At 45.5% G+C, this 24738-nt stretch overlaps 2 protein-coding genes across 2 annotated transcripts in view; both read right to left on the bottom strand.

The window, feature by feature from the left end:
* LOC114905815 (immunoglobulin-binding protein 1-like) overlaps window positions 1–7778 on the bottom strand; it is a 64926-nt gene extending 57148 nt beyond the window's left edge. The window contains exons 1-2 of the mRNA XM_029240190.1: window positions 7588–7778; window positions 6901–7194 (exon numbers count right to left, since the gene is read on the bottom strand). Of these exons, the coding sequence (XP_029096023.1) occupies window positions 6901–7194; window positions 7588–7778 (485 nt within the window). The remainder of the gene's footprint in view (window positions 1–6900; window positions 7195–7587) is intronic.
* Window positions 1–19722, bottom strand: part of IGBP1 (immunoglobulin binding protein 1) — a 47958-nt gene extending 28236 nt beyond the window's left edge. Inside the window, exons 1-3 of the mRNA XM_029240276.1 lie at window positions 19708–19722; window positions 7588–7778; window positions 6901–7194 (exon numbers count right to left, since the gene is read on the bottom strand). Of these exons, the coding sequence (XP_029096109.1) occupies window positions 6901–7194; window positions 7588–7778 (485 nt within the window). The 5' untranslated portion in view covers window positions 19708–19722. The remainder of the gene's footprint in view (window positions 1–6900; window positions 7195–7587; window positions 7779–19707) is intronic.
* Window positions 19723–24738: the final 5016 nt, after the last annotated feature.

Below are 24738 nucleotides of genomic sequence, written 5' to 3'. Positions count from 1 at the left end.
TGAACTCCCCTAAATTTTGTATAGAATTCTACGTGTATGTTTCTTCTTCTTTTTTTTTTACTGGGGAGAGGTTAAGGAGGTCCATGACCCACAAAAAGTCAAGAACCTCCGCTCTGGAAACATTCTTTATTATAAAAACTTTTAGGCTCTTCTGCTCCTTTTAATCAACAAGTGGGCACTTTATGTAATGTTACAAATAACTGTCACAGCACCATCATAGGTGGCCTTCTGAGTAAAACACTACACAGGTCAATTCCTAGTTCATGAATGCTATTACAGATATCACTTGAGAACATTTAACTCTGGTGCCACTCGGTTCCTGTGCTTCCTTTCCCATCCTCTGCATGCATGGGGTCTAGTCACACTCTCTGGTCTTTCCTTCTTCTCTACTTCCTTTGCTTCTATGACTTTGCTCCTAGTCATCTTTGGGACTTCTAAGTTCCTGAACTCCTATTCTTTGAGGCCAGTGTTTTTTAGACCTTTCTGTCTTAGCAGAAGAGCCCTTTCTTCTTATGAGAGCTTATTTGGAACTCCAGAAAGTAATAAAAGATAAAATCTGCCTTGGTTAAATCAGGGGAGGGCTCCCAACATGCTCCCTACCCAGGCACTGTGGTAAAATCTTAGGGCTCGAAGGAACAGATTGTAAACCACTGTCCTAGACCTTTGTCACTGTTCTAGATTTCCTATGGTGAGCCATTGCATGCAAACACCCCCTATCACCCTAGAATCCCCCAGTGCTTGTCACCCTTCTGACTCTGGGCCACTTTCATCATTCATTCCCCTTTTCTGTTCCCAAGCTGCTGAAGAGAAGTAACGAACTACAAATTTGTGTCAGATGAGTCAACTACAAATTCATATGATCAAACTTCAGCGGAACGGTCACTCTTGTTCAGCTATCTTTTTGCTCAGCTTTTGTGGATTCCATGCCAACATCATGCTCACCAGATGGCCAGCCAATGTAGAAATTCAATTTCCCTTTTTACCTTAAAATCTCTATAGCTTCACCTTTCCTCCTCTCCTCTTGCCTTTAAGGAGCTAATGTTGTCTTTACCATTCCACTTTGGCTATCAATCCTGTCCCCACCCACACTCTTCCAAGCCTCACTCAATCAATCATCCTCCCTGTCATTAGCCGTTACAATTTTTCACCCTACTGGTGCCTTTTCCCTATCTTAGAAACACCTTCCCTCAATCCATGTTCTGCCTTTTCAAATGACCACTCTTCTCTCTTTTCTAAACAGCACTAGAACTGGGAATTTGAAGACCTGAGTTTAAAGCCTGGCCACTTACCAGCCATGTAACTTTGGACAAGTCAGTACTCAGAGCCCATTTCCTTATTTCTAAAATGGGATAATATCTGCTTCATGGGGCTGTTAAGAGGACCAAATGAACAATATTCATGAAAGTGCTTTGTAAGCAGCAATATATTGTTATCTGATGGGAAAAATTGAGGTTAAGGGGGGCTAGATGATGCCCCATCTACTAGGTGGCAGAAATTGGACCGGTCACCCCAGGTCTGACTCCAAAGCCCAGGCTTTTTCTGCTATACCATATTGTTTCCATCTTTCTGATGACCACTCTATCTGTCCTTCCCAAAGATACCTCAAGTACCTACTATGATCCAATTACTGGTTGGGTACCAAGGATATAATGATATAATTAGGATACTAAGGATATAATTAGTCAAGGTCTCTGACCTTTAGAAGTTCCAAGTCTAGAAAATAACAGATCGTTATGGCCTGATAAGTAACATAAACTAAGTGCTACAGTACCTGGGAGGGGAGACAGGTAGAGAGAAGCTTCAAAGAGGACATGACATTTGTCCTCTCTCTTCCCCAGGCTTCTTTCTATAAGTACTTTTACCTGTACCTTGTTGAGTCTCTTACCGCTGTTCTTTCTTTCCTCTTCCTTCTCCCTTAATTTGCCCCAAGGTTTTATCCTTGGCTTTTTTTTCTCTCTACGTGTTTTTTCTTGGCAAACTATCCACACCCAGCGACACTCCTGAATTTTTAGCACTAGCAGCAAAACAGTCTGATAAGTTTTAGTTACACATTTCCATCTGTCTATGGACATGGCTGTCCAGTTGTCACTTTAGGACCTAAATTCAGTAAATCTAAAACTAGACTCATTACTTACCCAGCTTCTACTTCTCCATTTCTGTCAAAAGAATGTAGGTACAGGGCTTCCCAGGTGGCGCAGTGGTTGAGAGTCCGCCTGCTGATGCAGGGGACGCGGGTTCGTGCCCCGGTCCGGGAAGATCCCACGTGCCGCGGAGCGGCTGGGCCCGTGAGCCATGGCCACTGAGCCTGCGCGTCCGGAGCCTGTGCTCCGCAACCGGAGAGGCCACAACAGTGAGAGGCCCGCGTATCGCAAAAAAAAAAAAAGAATGTAGGTACAGTTAATCAAGACTTACACTTACACCTCAAAGATGGGAATTAGAGTAGAGAAGATACGTGAAGAAACAGGTTTTGAGGGAGAGAGAGGACATACCATTTAGGTGTTTTATGTCGGATGGCCTCACTGTGTAAAGTCATGAGGTGGGGGATGGAGGACTTACAGAAATTAAATAAGGATTTGAACAATTTGTTTTCTAATCATATAAACGCTTCTTGCAAAAGTAATATCTCTGATAGTTGTAACTTCATTTTTATCACTTCTTCCCAGCTGAAGTACTATTATAACACGTTAACTTGTCTTTCTGCCCCTCTCTTCCTTTTCAATGTTCCATACACATCACTTCCTTACAGTCCTCCAACCATACTACTCTTAGCTTCTGCCAGATCAGACTATTCTCCATTTCCTGTACATAGCTCCAACTACCCTGCCTTGGGCTTTTGCTCATGTTGTTCCCCCCTGCTTGTCAAGAATAAATATTTTTTGAGCATCTTCTATATACCAAGCCTTGTGCTAGACATACCACACAGAGAACAAGAGAGAAATGGCTACTGCTCTCATGGAGTATACATTCTAGTAGGGGAGAAAGACAAAGCCCAGAAAGACAGATAAATGAAGAGCATTCCATGCAGTGAGAATAACATGTACAAAGACTCTGTAGAAAGAAAGAACTGGATCTGTTCGGAACTGAAAGAAGGCTATTATGGCAGCAGTCTAGTGAACAAGGGGAGTATATGATATATGACAAGACTGGAGAGAGGCCGATGCCATATCATCCAGGTCTTTATAGTTAATGGCTTGGATATTTCAGGTGAGAGATGCTGGTGGCCTAGATGAAGGTATGATAGTGGAGAAAGAGAGAAACAGAAGGACATAAGGTACATTTTGTAGCTAGAACTGGCAGGCCTTGTTGATGGACTGGATGTGGCAATTCAGAAGGGAGGAACTGAAGCTAACTCCTAGGTTTCTAGCTTAAAACCTGGGTGAGTGGTGGTCTGTTTATTGAGATGGTAAAGACATGAGTGTGGGGGCACACTGGGGGATTAAAAAGCCAGCAGTTCAATTTAGGGCATGTTAAGTTTGAGATGTCTGTGAAACATCCACGTATGGTGTTCAGAGTCAGGAGAGGTCTGGGTTAGTGATATAAATATGGGAGCCATTAGCGAAAAGATAGTGTTGGTATCTCGTCTGTCATGCATAAAAAACAAAAAAATCAAAGATCAAGCTTTCTGGGCTTCCCTGGTGGCGCAGTGGTTGAGAGTCCGCCTGCTGATGCAGGGGACACGGGTTCGTGCCCCGGTCCGGGAAGATCCCACATGCCGCGGAGCGGCTGGGCCCATGAGCCATGGCCGCTGAGCCTGTGCGTCGGGAGCCTGTGCTCCGCAACGGGAGAGGCCACAACAGTGAGAGGCCCGCATACAAAAAAAAAAAAAAAAAAAGATCAAGCTTTCTAACCAAAGAAATGCAAATCAAAACAATGAGGTATCTTTCCTGCTTGCCCATCTGGATTTTCTAAGTGTTGCCATTCAGTACTGTTGCAGTGGGACATACTTTGAAACTTTGTTATTGTGGAAAGCAATATAATTACCATCAAGAGTCAAAATATTCAAACCTTTTGATTTAGGCACTGGTCCTTCTAGAAATCTGTCCTACAGGAACAGTGACAGATGCAGTGATGTTTCCTCATAACATTACTTAGAATAGCAAATAAAAAATCAACCCATAAACAGGCTAAGCATTTGACAATAAAAGATTAGTTTAAATAATTATGATATGACTGTAAGCTGGAATACTATTTAACCATTAAATACCATGGCTTCAAAAGACATGGGGAAATCAAAACAGGATGTTAGGTTTAAAAAAAAAGGATAAAAAACTATATTTATGGTATTCTTCCAAATTTATTAACTAAAATAACTATGTATCTGGAAGGAAATACATCAGATAGTTAACAAAGCTCATCTGAGTGCTAGGATGAAGACTTATTTTTAATTTAAAAAATGTTCTGTTTTCCAACTTTCTACAATGAGTATTATTACTTTTACATTCAGGCTAACCTGTAATTTGCATTTTTAATTTGCATCCTTCTAGTCTCACCTCAAATGCTACTACATTCGGAAACCTTTTCCTTAACCCTCCAACCACATGTGATCACTCCCTGGTCTTTGTCCACAACACCATTTGTATCTCTCTACTGCATTTACAGTCTTTTTCTTTTTTTGGATATATTACGATTATTTGGATACCAAAGTCACTGTTTAAACTACCTGTTATATGCCAACGGGCTGCCCCTACCTTCTCACAAAGGACATGATACTGAATTCCACTTCATATCAGTCTATCCCATTTCCTCAAAAATCATTCTCTGTCACTCACCAGCTCTTAACCATACTTTATTATTCTTTAAAGCCCTTACCACCTAAAATCACATTTTTATTTACTAGCTTACTGTCTGTCTCCTCCACCAAAACAAGAGCTCCATGAGGGCACGGACTTTGTCTGGGTCTCCATTACTTAGCACACAGTAAAGCCTCAATAAATATGCTAAATGATTCAATCAATTTTCAGCTCTCTAGACCAGGCCTCTCCACTGAGCTTCATGCTACAGATACCTTGACTTGGATGTCTCCTAGGCACCTTAAATGCAACATGTCTCAATATACAATTCATACTCTCCCCTGTCTGTTCTTCCTCTTCTATTCCCCCATCTCAATGAGTTCCACAGCCACCCACCTACATCAGAAACATGGACACCTTCCTTGCTGCTTCATTCTACCCTACCTGTCACAACCAATTGATCGTTTTCTGCAGATTCAACCCTATAAATAAATATTTCCCCTCCATCCCTTCTGCCATTGCAGTAGTAAAGTCTCATCACCTCTGTGACCTAACTGGATCTAATTTCTCCCTCAGAATGCTTCCTAACTGCTGCTAGAGTACGCTAGTTAAAATGCAAATATGACATTGCTACTCTTCAAGGAAAAAAAAAAAAAACCTCCAGTGGATCCCTAGTCACCAAACAAATCTCAGGCTCTTTAGCATGGCCTAATAATAGGTAACATTTATAGAATATTTACTATGTAACAGATACTGTGATGTTTTATGTGGTTTATTTTATTAATGCCTCTTAACCCTATGAGATAGGTACCACTGTTACTTAGACTTCACATGTGAGGAAACCTGAGGCTCAGACAGGTTACATAAGTTACCCAAAATCCAATGGCTTATAAGTAAAGCTGGGTCTTAAACCCAGGTCTCTCTTTCCACGACCTGTACTCAGCTACAAAGATAACGACAATAGCTGACTTTGAGTGCTTACTGTATCAGACAATGTGGTAAGAGCTTTTTATGCATTTCTCTTCTATTTTATAGGACCTATGATTATCCAATTTGCCATCTGGGGAAATTAAGGCACTGAGGGATTAAGCAACCTACCCAAAATCAGAATGATTAAATTTTGGAGCTGGGATTCAAACCCCCTTCCCAAGTTCTCAGGAACAACGTCGTTCTTTCACCTTCCTCACACCCCAAGCTCTCCTTGGTTTGAACCCTACAACATTCTTCAGCATCATTCTTTCCCCTTCTTCACCACCCACTTTGTGTTCTAGCATCACCTAATTGCTTACGGTTGTTCCCCACCCCAGCACTGTGGTCTTCAATGTCCCTGTAGCTTTACTAATGCTATTATCTCTGCTGGCTAAAGCCCTCCTTTCCTCTTCCTCTAGATGATACTCCTATGCATCCTTAAACAACTCATCACAGGAGTCACCTCGTCCAGGGAGTCTTCTGCTCTCTCCTGCTCCCTCTTTGGTTAGGTGCCCCTCCTGTCTGCTCTCCCGATACCTTGTGCATTTCCCTATCACATCATTTTATAATTTATACTGTTTCTATGCCTCTTTTCCTCACCACACTGTATGCTCCTCCAAGGCAGACACCACCCATATATATCCATACAAACGCCCATACTCAGTTTGAATCCCCGGTGCCTAGCATAGCTCCTAAACACTGTGAGCGCTGTTTTTAAAAAACTAAACTAAGAGAGTAAGCAAGGTGTTCAAGGTCACATAATGAAGCTATGCCAGTACTAAGATTAGTTCAGGATGTTATACACCTGATCCAGTATTGTTAGAACAGAGTTTCTCAATCAATTGACCATAAATGGACTATAGCTACAAGATATTTGTGCCCTTCAGAGATACTTACCTCACTGTACCATGTGAGTATTGCTATGCTGTGATGTGGGAGAGACTGGGAGACACTCTGCTAAACTACATTGCTGTTGCTGGCAACCGTAAGGTGCTAGGGGTCTGACAGTTAGGTATGGTCATTTCAACCAAGGCGGGGGCTTCTTGAAAAACTCAGAAGTTTGCTATCACCAGGGCCTATGCTAAATAAGAACCCAAAGAGTGACACACACCATTTTTTTCCCACCCCCCCAGAAAAAAAAAAAAACATGCACCCCTCCCCGCCAACAGCACTGCCATTGGGCAGTCTTCAAATGACCCACCTCTCTATTTTAGCCTGTCTCTGAGATGCCATAGCAACGAGGCTAGGATAGGCCATGGAGGAATCAGCAGTGTTATTTTCAGCAGAGTTGGCCTTGGTTTTGGGCAGCTCAAACTCTGCCACATGATAGTATCGGCACTGAGTTAAGTAGTTTAAAAAGTGTTCTCGAGCCCACTGCAAATGATCTAGACGCTTGCTGGGGTTGACTTGTTTCATGGCGAATGCTCCTTGAAATGCTGGCACCATCAGGTACTTCAGATCGGTGGAAGCAATCTCTTCCAAATCTTCATTTCGGCTGGAAAGAGCAAAGAGGAGGCTGTGAAGTCTGGCTGGGCATTCAAACTGTGGCCCTGGCTTCCTGGGGGAGGGAAGGGCTGGGGTGTGGGTGGGGGTGTGGGTGGGACAAAGGGAGGAGGCACCGGGAACAGCTGCCAGTTTTCTTCACTGACAGTGGCTGTGCGCTCACACCCAATGCCTATGCAAATAGCCAACACTAGGGAGCACAATCGTGTGATACTAAGTATCTCGGAAGAGAGGTGGAGAATGTAAACAATGTACACAAGGTCGCAGTGGGAGGCAGGAAAGAAAGGCTCCGGGTTTTAAAGGTCTCCTGCACCCAGGATCAATGGTTCCGCCATTGGTAACTATTATTACCTACGTTCTCAGTCATACTACCCTCTCGCCATACCTGAACAAGTCGAGCTCCAGTAACATTTCGGCAGCCTTCTTCAGGAGGTCCAGTCCCTTGAACACCTTATCCTGGATAATCCGGGAGCCGGTGGGTTCAGTCGCGACTTCCACTTCGTCCAGAAGCTGCTTGCTGGTTTCGAACAGCTCGGGGAGCCGCGGCGGCAGTAACTCGTCTCCGGCTGTTGCCATCTTGGGGAAAGAACGAACACGAAGACCTCACTTCCGGCCCTGGGACAGATGGGCTGGGCTGCCAGCAACGAAACCGGAAGGGGCGCAGCATTGATCCAGCGGCTCCACTGTTAACTAAGCGTCGGACAACTGCCAGAAGCGGCTGTTAGCTAAACCGAGCAACTGTTTCCATAGACTCATTTTACCAGGCTGCCTATTACCGGTAGTAGGCATCTGTTACAGACACACAACGCGCAAACAAGCAAACCCTAGGTGCTGCTTTTCGCGTGGCTACTCGTCGCCGATCCGGGTCTGGGCAGTGCCGTAGGCTCTGAAGCGCGGGTGTGACGAGGCTGAATTCGGAGCTAGGGCGGGCGCGAGAGAGTAGGCGCGGGCGCGCCCACGGAGTCGGCCAGGCGTGCGCCTTACCTCGCAAGGCTGTCCCTGGCCTGAAGGGCTGGGGCGGCCAGGGTCGTGCAAGTAGCGCCCCCCTCCGGCTTCCGTACACCCAGCAGCTGGAGCTCTGGGTTCCTCCCAGCCAATCCTCGCCTGCTCTCTTTCCCGTCGCTTCACCCCTCCTACACACACATTTAAAAGTTACTGTTACCAACCCCTTTTACACACACACACACATTTAAAAGTTACTGTTACCAACCCCTTTTACACACACACACACATTCAAAAGTTACCGTTACCCCTCCTATACACACACACACACACACACACACACACTTCCTCTGTGAAAGCTTCCTTGAGCCTCTCTCCCCCGCCAAATGAAAATTTTTTGTGCATCTCTATCAGAACACCTACCACATTGTATTACAGCTAGTGACTTACAAATCTATCTCCCTTACCGCTATGAGTCTGATTAATTTTTGCACCTCTCCGGCTAGCCCAGTGCCTGGTACTTATTAAGTGCCCAGTGTCATTATATGAATAGAAAAATAAGTGATCGGTTTGGAAAGCAGCTCAATTACGCAGAACTGCGCTGTTCAACACGGTAGCCACTTGCCACATGGGGCTATTGAGCACTTGACCGTGGCTATTTTGAATTGAGATGTGCTTTCAATGTAAAATATACACCGGATTTTGAGAACTTATTACGAAAAAATAATGTAAAACATCTCAATAATTTTTACACTGACTACATGTTGAAATGCTAATGTTTTGTATATATTGGGTTAAACATATTATTAAAATTAATTTCACTTGTGTCTTTTCACTTTTATAATGTGCCTACTAGAAAACTTAGAATTACATATTAGGTTCTCGTTTGTGGCTAACAGCTACTGTACAGCGCTGATGTAAAAATAGAATTCCAGGACTTTGAAAGAAGGGACCTCATTGCTTTGAACAAATCAATATAAATATGTACTGATTACCATAGGACACACCCCGAGTTGTCCTAGGAGATTTAATTTAAGTAAAATGCATGTTGCCTGCCCTGGAAAATAAGCTTTTAAACTAAATGTAGTTTACACCATCATTGAGAAGAAAAAATTTTTCATGTAAAAACAACTAGAGGGCAATATAGGACAGTATATAACTAGGGGATATGTTGTACTGCATAGGTTTCTGGAAACCCAAGAAATGACAAGTCATTTTATGTTAGTAGTCAGAAAGCTTCTTAGACATGACATGCAGTCACAGAATTTCAAAGTTGGAAGAGGATCTCAAAAATCAGAGGAAAAAAACCTGAGATCAGATAAGTGACTTTCTCAACGATTTGTGACAAAGCCAGTGTCTTCTAAGTTCAATTGTTTTTACTCCATCTATCTTAAATTGAGTAGGATTTAAAAAGATGGAGAGGCCTTTCATGTGGGACAGAATGAAGCCCCAAGCTAAACCAGTGCTTGGCAAGAAGGAGAGGAGAGTGGGGCATAAGTGTGGGTTGAAAAAGCTTCCCAGGTGATTCTAATACGCCTTCCCTTGCAACCTGCTTTAGAAGCTGAGGAGGAAAGGAAGCTCTGGTGAATCACCAATTTGATTTGTCTGGTACCTCTAATGAGTCTTGTAAACTGAACTTTCAAGGTCAGCCTTGGCCAAGAATACAAAGAAGAAAGATAGTACTTGTGAAGGAGACTTAGAAACAGTAATTGTGAGACTAAAGATAATTTGTTCCTGCACATTTGCTTGGATTAAGACATAGCTTTACTGTTGCCTAAGAGAAAAAAAAATACGCAGAATTTGAATCTGGTCTTGAACTTTGTAAGCCATTTTTCTATGGCTTTCAAAATGACAGTCCTCATGAGAATCGCCAGTTACTTTCAGAGTGCATATCATCATTTTAAATATTGAATTGCATCTTATTGAGATAATACCAAGATTAAAAAGTGGTTAGAAAAAAGTAATAATAAAAATGAGTCATTTATTGTGTTTCTGTGTGTAAACACTTTATCACATTAAATCCCAGTTGTGTATGAGAGATTTTTTTTAAAAATCCTAGTTTAGGGGAACCAGAAGGGCCCTTAGAAATCCTGTAAGTATAATGTCACTTAAACTTTTTGTAATAGCAGAACTCTTTTTCCAAACCAAATTTTAGACAGGCCCATAGTTTTTAAAAGGGCTGCTGTGTTTGAAGTAGATACACAGAAGCCTGCCAACTCAGCCCATCTTTTCCCCAACTTGTGCAGTGGCACCCAAGGCACCAAAGCACTTCTGAGGGACTTGAGGGCTCTAAGTAACACAGTATAAAAAGCACTAATCTAGCACAGCCCCCTCATTTAGCAGATGAAGAAACTGAGACCCTGAGAAGTTAGGTAACTTGCCCAAAGTCGCAGAGCTAGGATGACTAACTGGTCAACAGTATATAGAGTGAGTCGGAATGGGGAGAAACTAAAGTCCAGGAAAAGAGTAGAAAGCATTTTAAGTAATCTGTGCATAGCTATAGAAATGAGATGACCTTTCAAGTATTTCCTGTTGTGACTCCCCGATCGAAATGATGGATGTTCATTTGTCATGTTTGGATCAACACAGATTTGTTCTCTTAGATAAATTTTGTGAGTCATGAGAGAAATGGTATAGTAGACCTTTTCCTGCCTGTCCGAATTGCGGCGCTTGGCAATTTAGACCTTCTTTGGTCTACTGCTGTTTTGTCTTGAGTGAGTAATGTTCTACTGTTATTTGTACCTGTAATGCCAGCAATAACACTAGATGAGATCAAATTGTGCACAGTGTAAAGCCAAGAGCAGGCTGTAACTTGCCAAAAATTATATATGGAGTAATGACTTAATCCCTAGTGTTCAAACTATCTTCACTAAGTATTTCTGAGATTTGAATTTGCCTGACTAGTAGCAAGAAGTTCATTAAGCCATGAAAGGAAAAACTCCAGTACAGTGAAGACTGAATTAAATGAAAGATTTAAATTCCTACTTTTATATCCAACTCTGAGGAGTGTGGTAAAACAGTTAAAAACACTCTGGAGACTGATATTTGAGTCCTACCTCTGCTACTGAGTAGCTGTGTGACCTTGCAGAAGTCCCTTCCTTTCCACATTAGTTATGTGCTACCTAAATTCTAGGCACTGGAAATTCAAAGAACAAGACACTGGGTTTGAGCCCTTAAGGGGCCCACAGTTCAATGGGAAAGACCAGTGAACAAATAATCAAATAGGAATTTGGTAAGAATGGAGGGAATAACTTTAGCCCTGAGGGGGGCATTCTGTTAAAGGTCAAACTCCATACCTGACTTTCTGATCCTTTCTGACCTGCTGCTGACATCCTTTTCATTCTGTTCACCCATGGATCCTAAGCTCCACCTTTAGCGGACTCTCCTAGTTCTCCAAACTATCATGTCCTCTTAGGCCTTCATGCATTTACATGGGTCGTGCCTTCTGCCTGCAATGTCTTTCTCTCCCTTGTCTGCCTGGCAAATTTATATTTAGTACTGACAACTTAGCTGAAGGATCACTTCCTCCAGGAAGCATTTCCTGATCGTTTACCTGCAGGTGAGGTGCCCTCCTCTTAGCTCTTACAGCACTTTATTCATCTCCTTATGACAGTACTGGACTATGGTTTTCTTTATCCACAGCTGTCTCTCAGTAGCCTGAGAGCTCCTTGAGGTCAGGGAGAGTGTCTTGTTCGACTTTGTTTACCTCAGCACAGCACCTTACGCTGTGGGGTCATTAGGTAGGGACTCAATGTTAAATGAATTACAAAACAATAATACCTTACCTTCTCTGAGTGCTCATTTCCTGCTAGATGACTGTGCTAAGTATTTTTTTTTTTTTGCGGTACGCGGGCCTACCCACTGCCACGGCCCCCCCTGCCGCGGAGCACAGTCTCCGGACGCGCAGGCTCAGTGGCCATGGCCCACGGGCCCAGCCGCTCCGCGGCATGTGGGATCCTCCTGGATCGGGGCACGAACCCGCGTCCCCTGCATCGGCAGGCGGACTCCCAGCCACTGCGCCACCAGGGAAGCCCATGTGCTAAGTATTTTATATGCATTTTCTCAATGACTCTCTACAACTGCCGTAAGAAATAGGTGTTGTTATATCCTTATTTTACAGATGAGGAAATTGTGGCTCAGAGAGGTTAAAGTAACTGGCCCTTTAGTGTTCCCTTACCACGGGATTTGAACCCAACTCCTTTGAATCCAGATCCTATTCCAGAGCCCATGCTTTTAACCACTATACTATATTACAAAAGAGGGGGGAAGTTACAGACCTAGTGAAGAACGAAAGGGGAAATGAACATGTAGCAGATTGTGCTAAAAAGTAAAAGGAAGCAAGGCTGAATCAGTAGGATGGCCCACATTATGGAGGATGTGGAGTCAGCCAGAAGTGGGTAGACTTGATGTGCTGTAAGCAATAGGGAGGCATTTGGTTTAATTCAATATTTATTAAGGACCTATTATGTGCCAGCCACTGTGCTAGCTGCTGGGATATAAAGATGCATAGTCTTTGCTCCCGAAGCTCTAACTGCCAGGTGAGGGAGACAGACAGCAAGTCAATGTAAAGTGGTATATGATTTTATAGTGATACATTGAGAGTGATACATCTCAAAGGAGATGATGCCAAAACTGAGTCTTGAATGGTGATAGGATGTGTAGGGAACTTGAAGCATTTCACTATTATTGGAACTTAACAGCTGGAAGCAACAAGAGGTAGGTAATTAATTCATTCAACATGTATTTATTGAATGCCTGCTATGTGCAAGACACCGTTCTAGGCGCTGGAGTGAATGAGACAGACAAAACCCCTGCCCTTGTGGATCGCAAGGCAAGCAGGAGCTACTACTGCATGCCCATTTGTATAGCACTTATTTCCAAAGAACTTAGATAATGTCTTAGCTGCGCCCCACAGTAGCTCTGAGAGAGACTACAGTAGGTATACTGGTCAGTCTTTCCAAAATGTGGAGGCATACTGGTGATATGAGAGATGAATTTAGGTGGTACATGGAGGACCACTTATAACATTTAAATAGCTCTAAGCGATACCCCTAGCAGCCTTCTAGCATCACAGATAGAAAGCTTCACCTCCCGCTGTTCCCTAGGTGACTCCACCCCTTCCCCATCTGTTGCCATGGAGATGAGTGGCTTCACTTCTCTAATTCCCCTACCTCCACCCCTAGGTGAGACTCAGAGAGCCCCCTCCCCATCTCCATGGAAAGAACTCCATGCTCCCCAACCTTTCTTCCAAATCACATCCTGCTTCTCAGGCTGTCACCATAGAAACAGAAATGTCGTCCCCATCCCCCCAGGCATCTCCATGGTGACCCTCAACCTTACCCCCAGGACATAACCAGGAGCAATCCCTACTAGAGGTCTAGAAATCAGGGGGCGCTGGAAGGAAGGTGAGGGTGACTCCCTGCTGTGGCTGCAGTCTTTGTCTCTTTCCCTCTGGCTTTGAATGAAGGCATGGGGGCCGCTCTCTCAAAAAAGGCGGTAGGGAAATTACAGTTTATAAGTACCAATTAGGTGCCAGGCACTGGGCTAGGCACTTTACATACTCAAACCAGACATTTTACAGAGTTTAAGGGAGAAAGGCTCACAGAGGGGGAGGCACTTGACCTTGTTTCCTCTGCTGAGCCTCTTATCATCCTCACTGAAACCGGGAACCAAGAGGATTTTATTTCCACCATTCTTCTTTGCTGTATGACCTTGGGCAAGTAGCCTCCTGTCTCTGAGCCTCATTTTCCCCATCTGTAAAATAATAGTATTGGACTAATTGTCACCTTGAATATCCCATTATTAATGTCAGATCATAAGTAGTTCTGATCTTCTCTTGAGGAACTGATTTTTTTTAGGTATGAATGCTAGTAAATCTGTTAAGGTGTTTTTGTTTTTTTAAACTGACATAGTGGAGGTCTTCAAAATTTTATGATTGAATACTCTATAAGTTTATTGTTTAGAATCTCTAATGGTTTCTTCTAAGGTTTTTTGTTTGTTTTGAAATTTCTATTTTGAAGTAATTCACAGGAAGCTGCAGGGAGGTCTTGTGCATCCTTTACCCCACCTCTGCCAATGTTGGCATCCTAACTACCAGTATAATATCAAAACCAGTCAACGGACACTGATACAATCCACAGAGCTTATTCAGATTTCACCAGTCTTACATGAACTCATTTGTGTGTGTGTGTAGTTCTAATGCAATTTTATCGCATGTGGAGATTCATGTATCTACAGCCTCAGGCAAGACACAGCACTGTTCAATCACCACAAGGAATTCCTTGTGTTGTCCCTTTATAACCACACTCACCTACTTCCCTCCCTTCATCCCTAATCCCTGGCAACCATAAATCTGTTCTCCATGTCTACAGTTTTGTTATTTCAAGAATTTTATAAAAATGGAATCATATAGTATATAACCTTTTGGAATTGGTTTTTTTCACTCAGCATAATTCCCTGGGGATTCATCCGAGTTGTTGCATATATCAAGAGTTCACTCTTTATATAGCTGAATAGTAAGTATCTGATGGTATGGATGCACCAGTTTGTTTAACCATTCACCTGATGAAGGACATCTGGATTGTTTCCAGTTTTAGGCTGCTATGAACATCCATGTCTTTTTGTGTGAGTCAAACATGTCTTTCACAGAGCAAAATGTTTAATTTTGATGAGGTCCAATTTATCAATTTTTACTTTTATGGACTGTGCTTTTCAAGTCAAGCCTAAAAACTCTTTGCCTAGCCCTAGGTCCAAAAGATGTTCTCCCATTTTTTTCTAAGAGTTTTATAATTTTATGTTTTACGTTTAAGTCTGTAATCTGTTCTGAGCTCCTTTTTGTATAAGGTTGGGGTTTATTTTTTGCCTATGGTTGTCCAATTGCCCTACTACCATTTGTTGGAAAGACTATCCTTCCTCCATTGAATTGCTTTGTACCTTTGTCAAAACTCAGCTGGGCAGATTTGTATGAGTCTATTTCTAGGTTCTCTTTTCCACTGGTCTATATGTATATCCCTGTCAGTGCAGAGCACAGGCTTTTGAGACAGAATGCCTAGTGCCAGTTTTTAGCTTGGGTGAGCCTGGGCAAGTTACCCTTCCATGACTTCCCATCTCACTCAGTATATAAGAAGGCCTACAGAGCCCTGCCTGATCTAACCCCAGCCTACCTCTCTGTGCGTATCTCCTATTACTCCTCCTCTTATTCACTCTGTTCCAGCCACACTGGCCTCCTGACTGCTCCTTAATCACATCACATATGTTCCCACCTTAGAATCTTTCCTGGGCTATTTCCTTATCCCACAACCTTCTTTCCACAGACATCTCCATTGCTACCTCCCTTACCTCCTTCAAGTCTCTTCTGAAATTTCATCTTCTCAGCGAGGCTTTACTTAAAATGGCAAAGCCTTTGCCTCTCCCCTTTCCCATGTGTTTTTACCTCCCCAGCATTCATCACCGTCTAATACACAATGTCATCTACGTATTTATTCTCTGTCTGTCTCCCACCACTAGACTACGAGCTCAAGGAGAACAGGCATTTTTGTTTTGTTCACTGCTGTATTTCCAGTGCCTACACTGTGTCTGGTACAATACACCTTTGTTGAATGAATGAAGGAATGAGTGGACAGATGGATGGATGAATGAGTGAGTGAAAGAATGCTGTGAGCCAGGGCCAGCTCACTTGAGCAGTCTCTCTGCCCTGTAGCTTGTGCCAAGACAGGGCTCCAGCCAGCCCCCATCCACTTGCCTTTCTAAGGCTGACCACCAGGTGGCAGTTGGAGCCTGAACTCTGGCTTCATTTGCTTGCACACACACACACACACACACACACACACACACACACACACACACACACACCCGCCCCCGCCCCCCACCTCCAGCTTTCTCCCTGCCGCCTGTCAGTCTTGCCCAGGACTGTTTGACCTTCCCTGCCAAGGCTTGGCCAGGGGATTTTGTGTGAGCTGTTGAAGTAGGCAGTGTTAGTACCTGAAGCTTTGCATCTTTTTCTCCTTAGAAAGGTACTAGTTTCTTTCCTATCCCCCTCTGCTTTCTGTCTCAAATGGAAGAAACCATAGATAGCAGCCACTGGGCTGCCCCAAGGTCACTGTCTGCAGCCTCTAGGACACCAGGGAACATGGACCTAAAGAGATTTCATCTCCACTTCTGCCCAGCCCAGCAAGCCTCTCCCTTAAGGGGTGTTACTACACTCCTTAAAGGGGTAAAGGCTGGGTACTTTAGTGCCAGGGTTAAGCCTTTTGAGTCAGCCTGGGTTTCAATCTCTACTGTGCTGCTTATTAACCCTGTATCCTGGGTGATGTTGGGTAACTGACCCAGATTCTTCAAGCTTTAGTGTTTTCAGCTGCAAAATGAGGATAATAATGGTTCCAAACTCACTGGGTGATAGGAAGATTCAATGGAATAATGTATGTATACAACATTAGCAGAGTGCCTGGTATGGAAGAAGGCTCAATTGAAGAAAAATCAGGGGCAGGGGTGGAGATAAATAAGACCTGACATGACAAGAACTGACTAGGGAGTATGAGGAGGGTGCCGCTTAGGTGACTAGAAGGCTGAAGCCAAGAAAAGGTGAGAGATCCAGGAAGGCTTTGCATAAGAGACCACGTTTCAGCTGTAGCTCATAGGTCAGGTCAAAATCTGCCAGACAGTCAAGCTGGAAGGAGAATCCCAGGAAGAAAGAATGGTATGTGCAAATAAAGAAAGGCGTGAAACAGTATGTGTATATCCCTGACTAACTTGTAAGTAGTTAATATGGCTGAAATGCATGTTTCCTGTGGGGAAGTGACAAGAAATAAAGACAGGGGCCAGATCACAAAGGGCCTCATGGAGAAGAAGATTGGGACCCGATCTGGCATGCAGATCAAAGATCAAAGGAGCCATCAAAGAATTTAAAGCAAGGAAATGATGGTTACACTTGCTGGCTTGGAGAGTCAGCTGCCTTGAAGGAGGGCAGAGACTGGAGGCAGGTGAGAGATTAGCTGGGCTTAGTAGTAGTAGTGGGGAGAAGTAGGAGAAGTGCTTCTTAGGAGAAGTAGTGGGGATAGAGAACAATGGATGAAGACCATGGATTTTTTTCAGAGGAAGAAATCAGCAACCAAGTTTTTCTAAAAGCTTGCCTGAAAAAGGAAGGAGTGCTAGGCCCAGAGAAGGAAATTATGGTACGGTTGTTTTTTTTTTTTAATACAGGTGAGACTTGAGGCTCGTCTATTCCCCGTAGCACCTGGCACCAATTAACTGAATGACTGGAGGGAGGGGCACCTAGCCCAATACCTGCCAAGTGGTAGGGGCCTATCCCAGATTCAGCGTGGACCCCATCCTCTGACTTCCCTCTCATCCGTAAGCCGGAGTCCCATGACACAACCGCTGAGAGGCTGGTGAATTTACTCAGAGCCTGGATTTCCCTTCCACTTCAGGGGTTTCCCTATAATGGTCCCCAAGGACTGAGGGAAACTTATAAGCCAGTCAGAGAAGGTATCCCAGTTTGTTCATTTCCTGGCACGCCAATATGGTAGGAAAGCCCAGCAATTCTCCTCTATTTCCTTTTCACTTTCGAAGACCTTCACCCCCTTCTCTGCATTATCTTTCCCCAGGGAGAATTGTTGGTTCTTGCCTCTCCCACCTTTTATCAGTACTTCCTACTCGGCATGGGACTATTTAGAACTACCCAAGGTCCAGCCCAGGCCCACAGTTTGGAAGAAAACTAAAGGAGTCCAACAGCAAGGGCCATTCAGAACTCAGCCTGCTTTTGGCCTTGCTGTCTGTGCACCTCATGGGCAGTGGTAGAAATTCTGCCCCTCTGCCCCAAGGCTGCTATCTTCTCCATGCTGGGGGCTTTTGCCTTCCTGGCAAATCTGGGGTGAAAACATAGGAGTTTGTGGTGGGTAAGAAAGGGACAAATGAATACTTATATACGGGTATTTTGTGTTAAGTGCTTTGTAGATGTCATTGTATTGCATCTCCACAACAACCCAATGAGGGAGGTACTAGTGTCATTACTTTATGGATGAAACTGAGGCTCAGGGAAATGGTAGAATTTGCCCAAGATTATTAGATTAGTTAGTGGTAAGTCAGGAATTAGACCCATGTGTTTTTTGGGGTTTTTTTGCGGTATGCGGGCTTCTCACTGCTGTGGCCTCTCCCGTTGCGGAGCACAGGCTCCGGACGCGCAGGCTCAGCGGCCATGGCTCACGGGCCCAGCCGCTCCGCGGCATGTGGGATCTTCCCAGACTGGGGCACGAACCCGTGTCCCCTGCATCGGCAGGCGGACTCTCAACCACTGTGCCACCAGGGAAGCCCGACCCATGTGTTTTTAACCTCAAAATGCATTTGTACCCAGTAAGTTATTTTGGGGTGGGGAGTGGGGTGGGGTTGGGGGGTGGGAGGAGAACCCCCCTGGTTGACCTTTTTTCCAAGAGAAAAGGCTAGAAATAGGTTTCTCCTGTCCTGGGTGGATGCCCCATCTCCAAAAAAAAAAAGAGTAACCAGGGGTAGGCGGTGTCTACCTAAGGAATCTATACATGGATTCATTGTTGCCTCTCCCTCCTTTCTTCACCCCCACTTGGTGAGCTCCTGGAAAACAGGGTGAGCGGGCAGACTCAGACTCAGGTTTGCTGTCCCCTTGGACAAGCCTCTTCCCCTCTCTGAGCCTTTTGTTGTTCCAGCTATAAAATGAGAGTATTGTCAGAGAGAAATGATCTCTAAGGTCTCTTCCAGCTCTAACATTCAAGGATTGTATTGATTGTACTGTACTGTAGGATTGCCTGGTTCATTCATGTATAGAAATGAATTTCCTGTTGCCATAGAGAACAGGGGCTTTTTGAACTAGAAAAAGATTCGCTCAAGGAGGCAAGATAAATAGTGGAAAGGGCATAGGCTTTGAGTCAGCCAGACTTGGGTTAAAATCCTGTACACTGGGCAGGTCACTTTGCTTCTCTGCACTTCTTTCATCATCTATAAAGCAGGAAAAACTACTCCTGTTTCTTGGAGTGAGGTAATGTATATGACAGTGCCAAGGGAGGTACTCAGGACCTTGTGTGTGTTTGTGTGTGTGTGTGTGTATGTGTGTGTGTAAATGGGGTCTGGCTCTTCCTCCCCAACTCCACCCCACTCTGTCTAGCTCACAGGATATTCTTTTCTCTCCTCCACCCTGACAGCCAGGCTGAGTGTTTCCTGCCAGGGCCTTGGCTTCCAAACTTTTCTGGCAGGGTTATCAGTGAGTGTGGAACAACTCGACCTCTCTCACAACCTTGTAAAAGCCCTAGAGGGGACGGTGCAACTGAGACCCGACCAAAGCCTGGACTTTAGGTGTAGCCAGCTGCAGGTTCTGGCCTCAGAGGCCCTCGACCAGCTTTGTTGGCTCAGCTCCCTCACCCTGGCATCCAGTCTCCTGGACCATAACTGCCTGGCTAACGACAGAGCACTCCAGCTCTTGTGTCACCCTCAGGTTCTGGACCTCTCAGCCAATTGCCTCATCAGTGACATGACTGCTTACCAGGTGACCAAACTCAGCTCACTGGAGAGCCTAAATCTCTCAGACAACCACATGACTCACCTGGCTTGGGGTGCCTTCTTGGATCCCCTTTTCTGTTGGGCATCAACCTGAGCAACAGCTACATTCTGGAAATTTGCTGGCTTGTCCGTGCTGTAGGAGCTCATCTCGGCCAGGAATTCTCTTCATTGCATCTCCACCTTCATCCTCCCAACCTGTGGCAGCTCCACTTGATCCCCAGTGGCCTGCAGTTATCCATACCTGAGGGCACACCACTCTCAGGTATTAGACCCGAGTCATAACTGACTGAGTACCTTCCCACTTCTACCCACCCAATACCATCTCCTCTATTTTAACCTCTCTGACAACTCCCTGGCCTTCCTAGAATCAAATCCCCTATCCCCAGCTTTGGGGGTTGCAGTTGGTACCATGATATAACATCCAACCTGAACACATTATCTTGGCATATCCCACTTGACCTAAGTAGGCAGCATTCCCAGGAGACTTCCTTGGTAGGCTTCCTGCCGTTCCAGCGCCTCATAATGGCCTGGAACTGTTTCCAGAATGTGATAACCCACTGCCCCATGGCATCACCAGTTCTGAGGCTGGTCCCTACTTTTCCAGTGTCCTTCTGCCCTTGACATCTCTGGATCTCTGGGGGAATATTATTTAGTCATTGCCCACCTGGTTCTTTGAGATTATGCCCAGGCTGGGAGCCATGGACTTGGGGAACAAGGGGTTGCACCTGTGTTGGAGGCATGGGGCCATGGGGGAAGAGCCCCTCAAAAGCCCCCCCGCCCAAAGTCTTTTCAGGGCAGTCTTCCTAGTGAAGCATCTGGGCCTTCGTGGAGGAAGCCCAGGGTCTTACATTCAAAAATCTGCCCCTGCCACCCTTTGATCCCTGGATCTCTCGGGTAATACGGGGCTGACTTTAACTGCAGGGACATTCCGAGGCCTGCACTTCTCTTCGTGGAAGCTCTCTCTGTACGGCAATAGCATGAGGGACTCCCAGGCATAGCCTCCCTGCCTACAGGAGCTCAGTGCCTTGACTTCTCTGGCTACAAGCTGAGCAGCCTTCCCAACCAAGGGCCTTGGCTGCTATCCCTTGGCCAGTCTGGACCTTCATTACCAGAGCCTGCAAGCTGTGAAAGGGGTGACCCTGAGGGTCGTGCCTGACCACCTCACGAGCTTGACCACTTCTAGCAATCTTCTCCACTGCTGGATGCTCTGCTTAGGGCCAGACTTAGAGGAAGGCCATAGTATTTATCTTGGTAGCAGAACAGCTGCTGGGCTTGACTAATGGGTGACCATAGTTTACCGTGTATGAGGCATGGGAGCCTTTGGGCTATGTGGACCTGGCTGGTGGTGACCGGCCTGTTGGTCATCTGGTGTGGTCTGACCACCCTATTGAGAAAGAGTCATTGCTTGGCTCTTGGTCTGCAGTTCCACAGCAACAATATCAGCCCAAGGCCTGAGTAGGAAACTATGGGGAAAGACTGTGGGTGGGATTCTTTTGCAAGGCACGGCCCAAACCTCTTGGAGGGGCCTAAGAGAATTGAGAAACATGTGAAGGAAGATAACCATAAGCAGGCCACAGGGGGATTCCTGTGTATAGAGGGAGACATGTTTCTCTCTAGCAGCTGAAGTGTGGATTCCCAGAGGACTTTAAAGGTATCACATTTGGGTCTTTTTTTTTTTTTTTTTGTCTGCATTGGGTCTTCATTGCGGTGCATGGGCTTCTCATTGCAGTGGCTTCTCTTGTTGCGGAGCACGGGCTCTAGGCACACAGGCTACAGTAGTTGTGGCGTGCAGGCTCAGTAGCTGTGGCTCGCGGGCTCTAGAGCGCAGGCTCAGTAGTTGTGGTGCACGAGTTTAGCTGCTCTGCGGCATGTGGGATCTTCCCAGACCAGGGATCGAACCCGTGTCCCCTGCATTGGCAGGCGGATTCTTAACCACTGCACCACCATGGAAGTCCCCACATTTGTGCAGCCAGAAAATGGAGATGTGCCAGCCCACTGGCACTACAAGAGAACTTTAGACACATCCTCCCCTCCCCACTTCCTGAATGGCCATGCAGCCTCTGCTTAGACATCCCTCTCCCTCCCCAGGAAGCCTGTTCTAGCCACGGACCACTGTGATTCCTAAGACAGATTTTTTTCCTTGTATTGAGTCCAAGTCTGCTTCTATTCCTGGGTTCCAGCTCTGCCCTTTGGGGCCACATCCAAATTCTCTTTGACTCTGACAGAAGTCTGAAGACAAGAGACCCATGAATCCTCTCTTCTCCAGGCTAGACAGCCCTAACTCTTTCAATAAATCTTCAGGTACTAAACTGTCACCACATGTAACTTCTCTGTGTCTCAGTTTCCTCCCTGTAAAATGGGGACTAAACCAGATAATACATGCAAAATCTTATAACAGTGTCTGGCATATTGGAAGTAGTTGGTGAGTGTGGGCTATTATTATTAAACTCATATTGCTAGATTGGGTCACTCTGTGAAGTCAAAAGCCTGCGCCTTATTAATCTCTGTATGGCCAGTGCTTAGTCCAGTGTCTTGCACACAGCAGACACTTAATTCATGTCAGCTGTGAGATGGTGACATGGTCTCGAGTCCCTGTTCCAGTCTACTCACTCTCCTCTGGACATATTCTAGTTTGTTCCTCTTAATGTATGAAGCCCAGAACTGAATACTGTCGGATTATTTCAGGTTCAAGTAAGTTATAGGCATAAAATCCCAGAATCCCAGAATCTCACATCAGGGATGGACTTTAAAAGTCTGTTATCTACTCCATCGAGTCTACCTTCATCTCCCAACTCCTTCATCTGATTCTACCGGCCCCAGGAAGTTGTCATCCAATGCGTGAATACCCCAGTGAGCCAGGTTCTGGGAGGACAGCAGTTTCTGTGGGAGCTCAAGCCCTGTGATCTCAACACACACCAGAAGAAGAGTTGGGGACTTCCCTGGTGGCGCAGTGGTTAGGAATCCGCCTGCCAATGCAGGCGACATGGGTTTGAGCCCTGGTCCGGGAAGATCCCACATGCCGCAGAGCGGCTGGACCCGTGAGCCATGGCCGCTGAGCCTGCGCGTCCGGAGCCTGTGCTCCGCAAGGGGAGAGGCCACAACAGTGAGAGGCCCGCGGACTAGAAAAAAAAAAAAAGAAAGAAAAAGAAGAGTTAAGGGGCTTGGTTTAGCATCCTGACTGAGGCAGCATCTGTGCTTTGGGCCATATTCCTTTCCCTTCATTTCTAAGTGAAATTACCTTTTAAAATGTGTGGGTTTGTCAAAGGGAAAAAATGGGTGTTTCTGTATCTGGGCATGTGAAGTAAGCAGTGAACAAAGAGTGAGAGAGAGGAGAGAGAGACACACACTCAGACAGACAGAGACAGAGAGAGAGACAGATGAAAAGAGACAGAGAGGAGACAGAGAGAGGAATGAGTGGTGGTGGAAGAGACGGGGGAGAGAAGAGAGAGCGAGAGATAGTGATACAGAGAAACTAAAGAGACACATGTACACAAATAGAAATGAAGCAAGAGAGGAGAGACTGAGACACAGAGAAAGACAGAGAGAAAAGAGAGAGAGAAAGGAGAAGAAGACGGTATATAAGTATACACACACATACACCCACACACACACATACAGTTGGAGGCAGAAACGGAGTGCAAGTGAGAGACAGAGACAGACACACACACACACACACACACACGCACGCACACGCACACGAGCCAGTAAGAACAAGTGAGCATGAGATTCAAGCTGTCTGTGGAGCCTGGAGTCCTTTCCCACCTGAATGATGGTCCTGAAGCCTTTGGGGCAACCCAGCAATCAGCAACCTAGATTTTTCCACCTGGAAGAACTCCAAAGGTCAGTTGCAGACCCTGTAACTGGCTAGTTTCTGGTCTCCCTACTATCAGCCACCCGCCCGCTGCCCCCCGCGCCCCGAGTGTGATTCCTTCAGGTCTTGGTCAGTGGGTTGGGAATCATAGGGAGCACCCAGATGGTCCTTTCTCCAGCCACCCCATGGCAGAAAAATATATACAGGCATCTCTAGTGATGGTGGCCCACAAGGAGTGTGCCAGTCTCCAAGACCAGAGTGATGCTAAGGTGCTTAGACCCAATGCCCAGACAGAAATCACCTATGCCTACATTCTGGGGAGCTTGGACTCACTGCCACGTATTGGCCCAGACACCACCTGGTCTGGTCTATGGCTCCTAGAGCTTTCATTCTCAAAGAACCCTTATTAAACACCTGGGCAGGGCTGGGGCTGGGGCAAGCCCTGCATGAAAGGAATCCACAGCCAGGCCTAGGCTCACAGAGGGGAACCAGAAACAAACAGCCGAGAGGCTGCTCAGGCATAAAGGGCATGTGATTAACCAAGCAAACAGGTAACCAGGGCAGAATGAATAATCGACAAACACATCTACATTATGTACAAGAATAAGGATAGATAAATGCATACCTGACAGCAGAGAGAGAACAAGAGAATAGGCAGGGCAGAGCCAGCAAATTGGCCACTCTTCTACCTAATCAGGAGAGGCTCTCTGGATAAGGTGGAATTTCAGATTTCTGAGCATGTCTGCCCTCTCTGTAATGTGATTAAAATTGGTTTAGAAATTTGTGCTATACTTCAAGTGAGTGCTGTGCTTAAAGTGTAATTGCGTTTGGCCGCATATTTGACATTCTTGAAATTAGAGCAGCTTGCATGCAATAAGGAAATTTGTCTAGAATGGAATTTGATTTTTTAAGCCAACGCACAGAAGAGCAGTTGCAATCTGAGCCTCTGATGGATGGCTCCTTCAGGGCTGCCTCTCGGCTGGCTCTCTCTGTGCTGAACTTCCTGTTCATTCTGGAACTCTCCTCCAGCTCTCAGCGGGAGGGAAGCTTCTTGACCTCTGACTCCAGAAACCACATTTCTCCTGGCAGTCAGAGTCTGAGCTATCGTGACTCTCCGATCCAGGCCTCTCCTACACATCTGCCAGCCTCAGACTGTATGCCAGGTTGGGCAATTAGGGACTTTATCTTTGTCACCCAGGACTTAGGACCTTGATCTGGGATCTGAAACACCCAGAGCTGGTGCTATGTGTATCCTGGCTTGCT

The sequence above is a fragment of the Monodon monoceros genome, unplaced genomic scaffold (assembly GCF_005190385.1).
Source record: "Monodon monoceros isolate NGI ecotype Baffin Bay Population unplaced genomic scaffold, NGI_Narwhal_1 Super_Scaffold_22, whole genome shotgun sequence".
Classification (NCBI taxonomy): domain Eukaryota; kingdom Metazoa; phylum Chordata; class Mammalia; order Artiodactyla; family Monodontidae; genus Monodon; species Monodon monoceros.
This window is presented reverse-complemented; position numbering and strand designations above follow the sequence as displayed.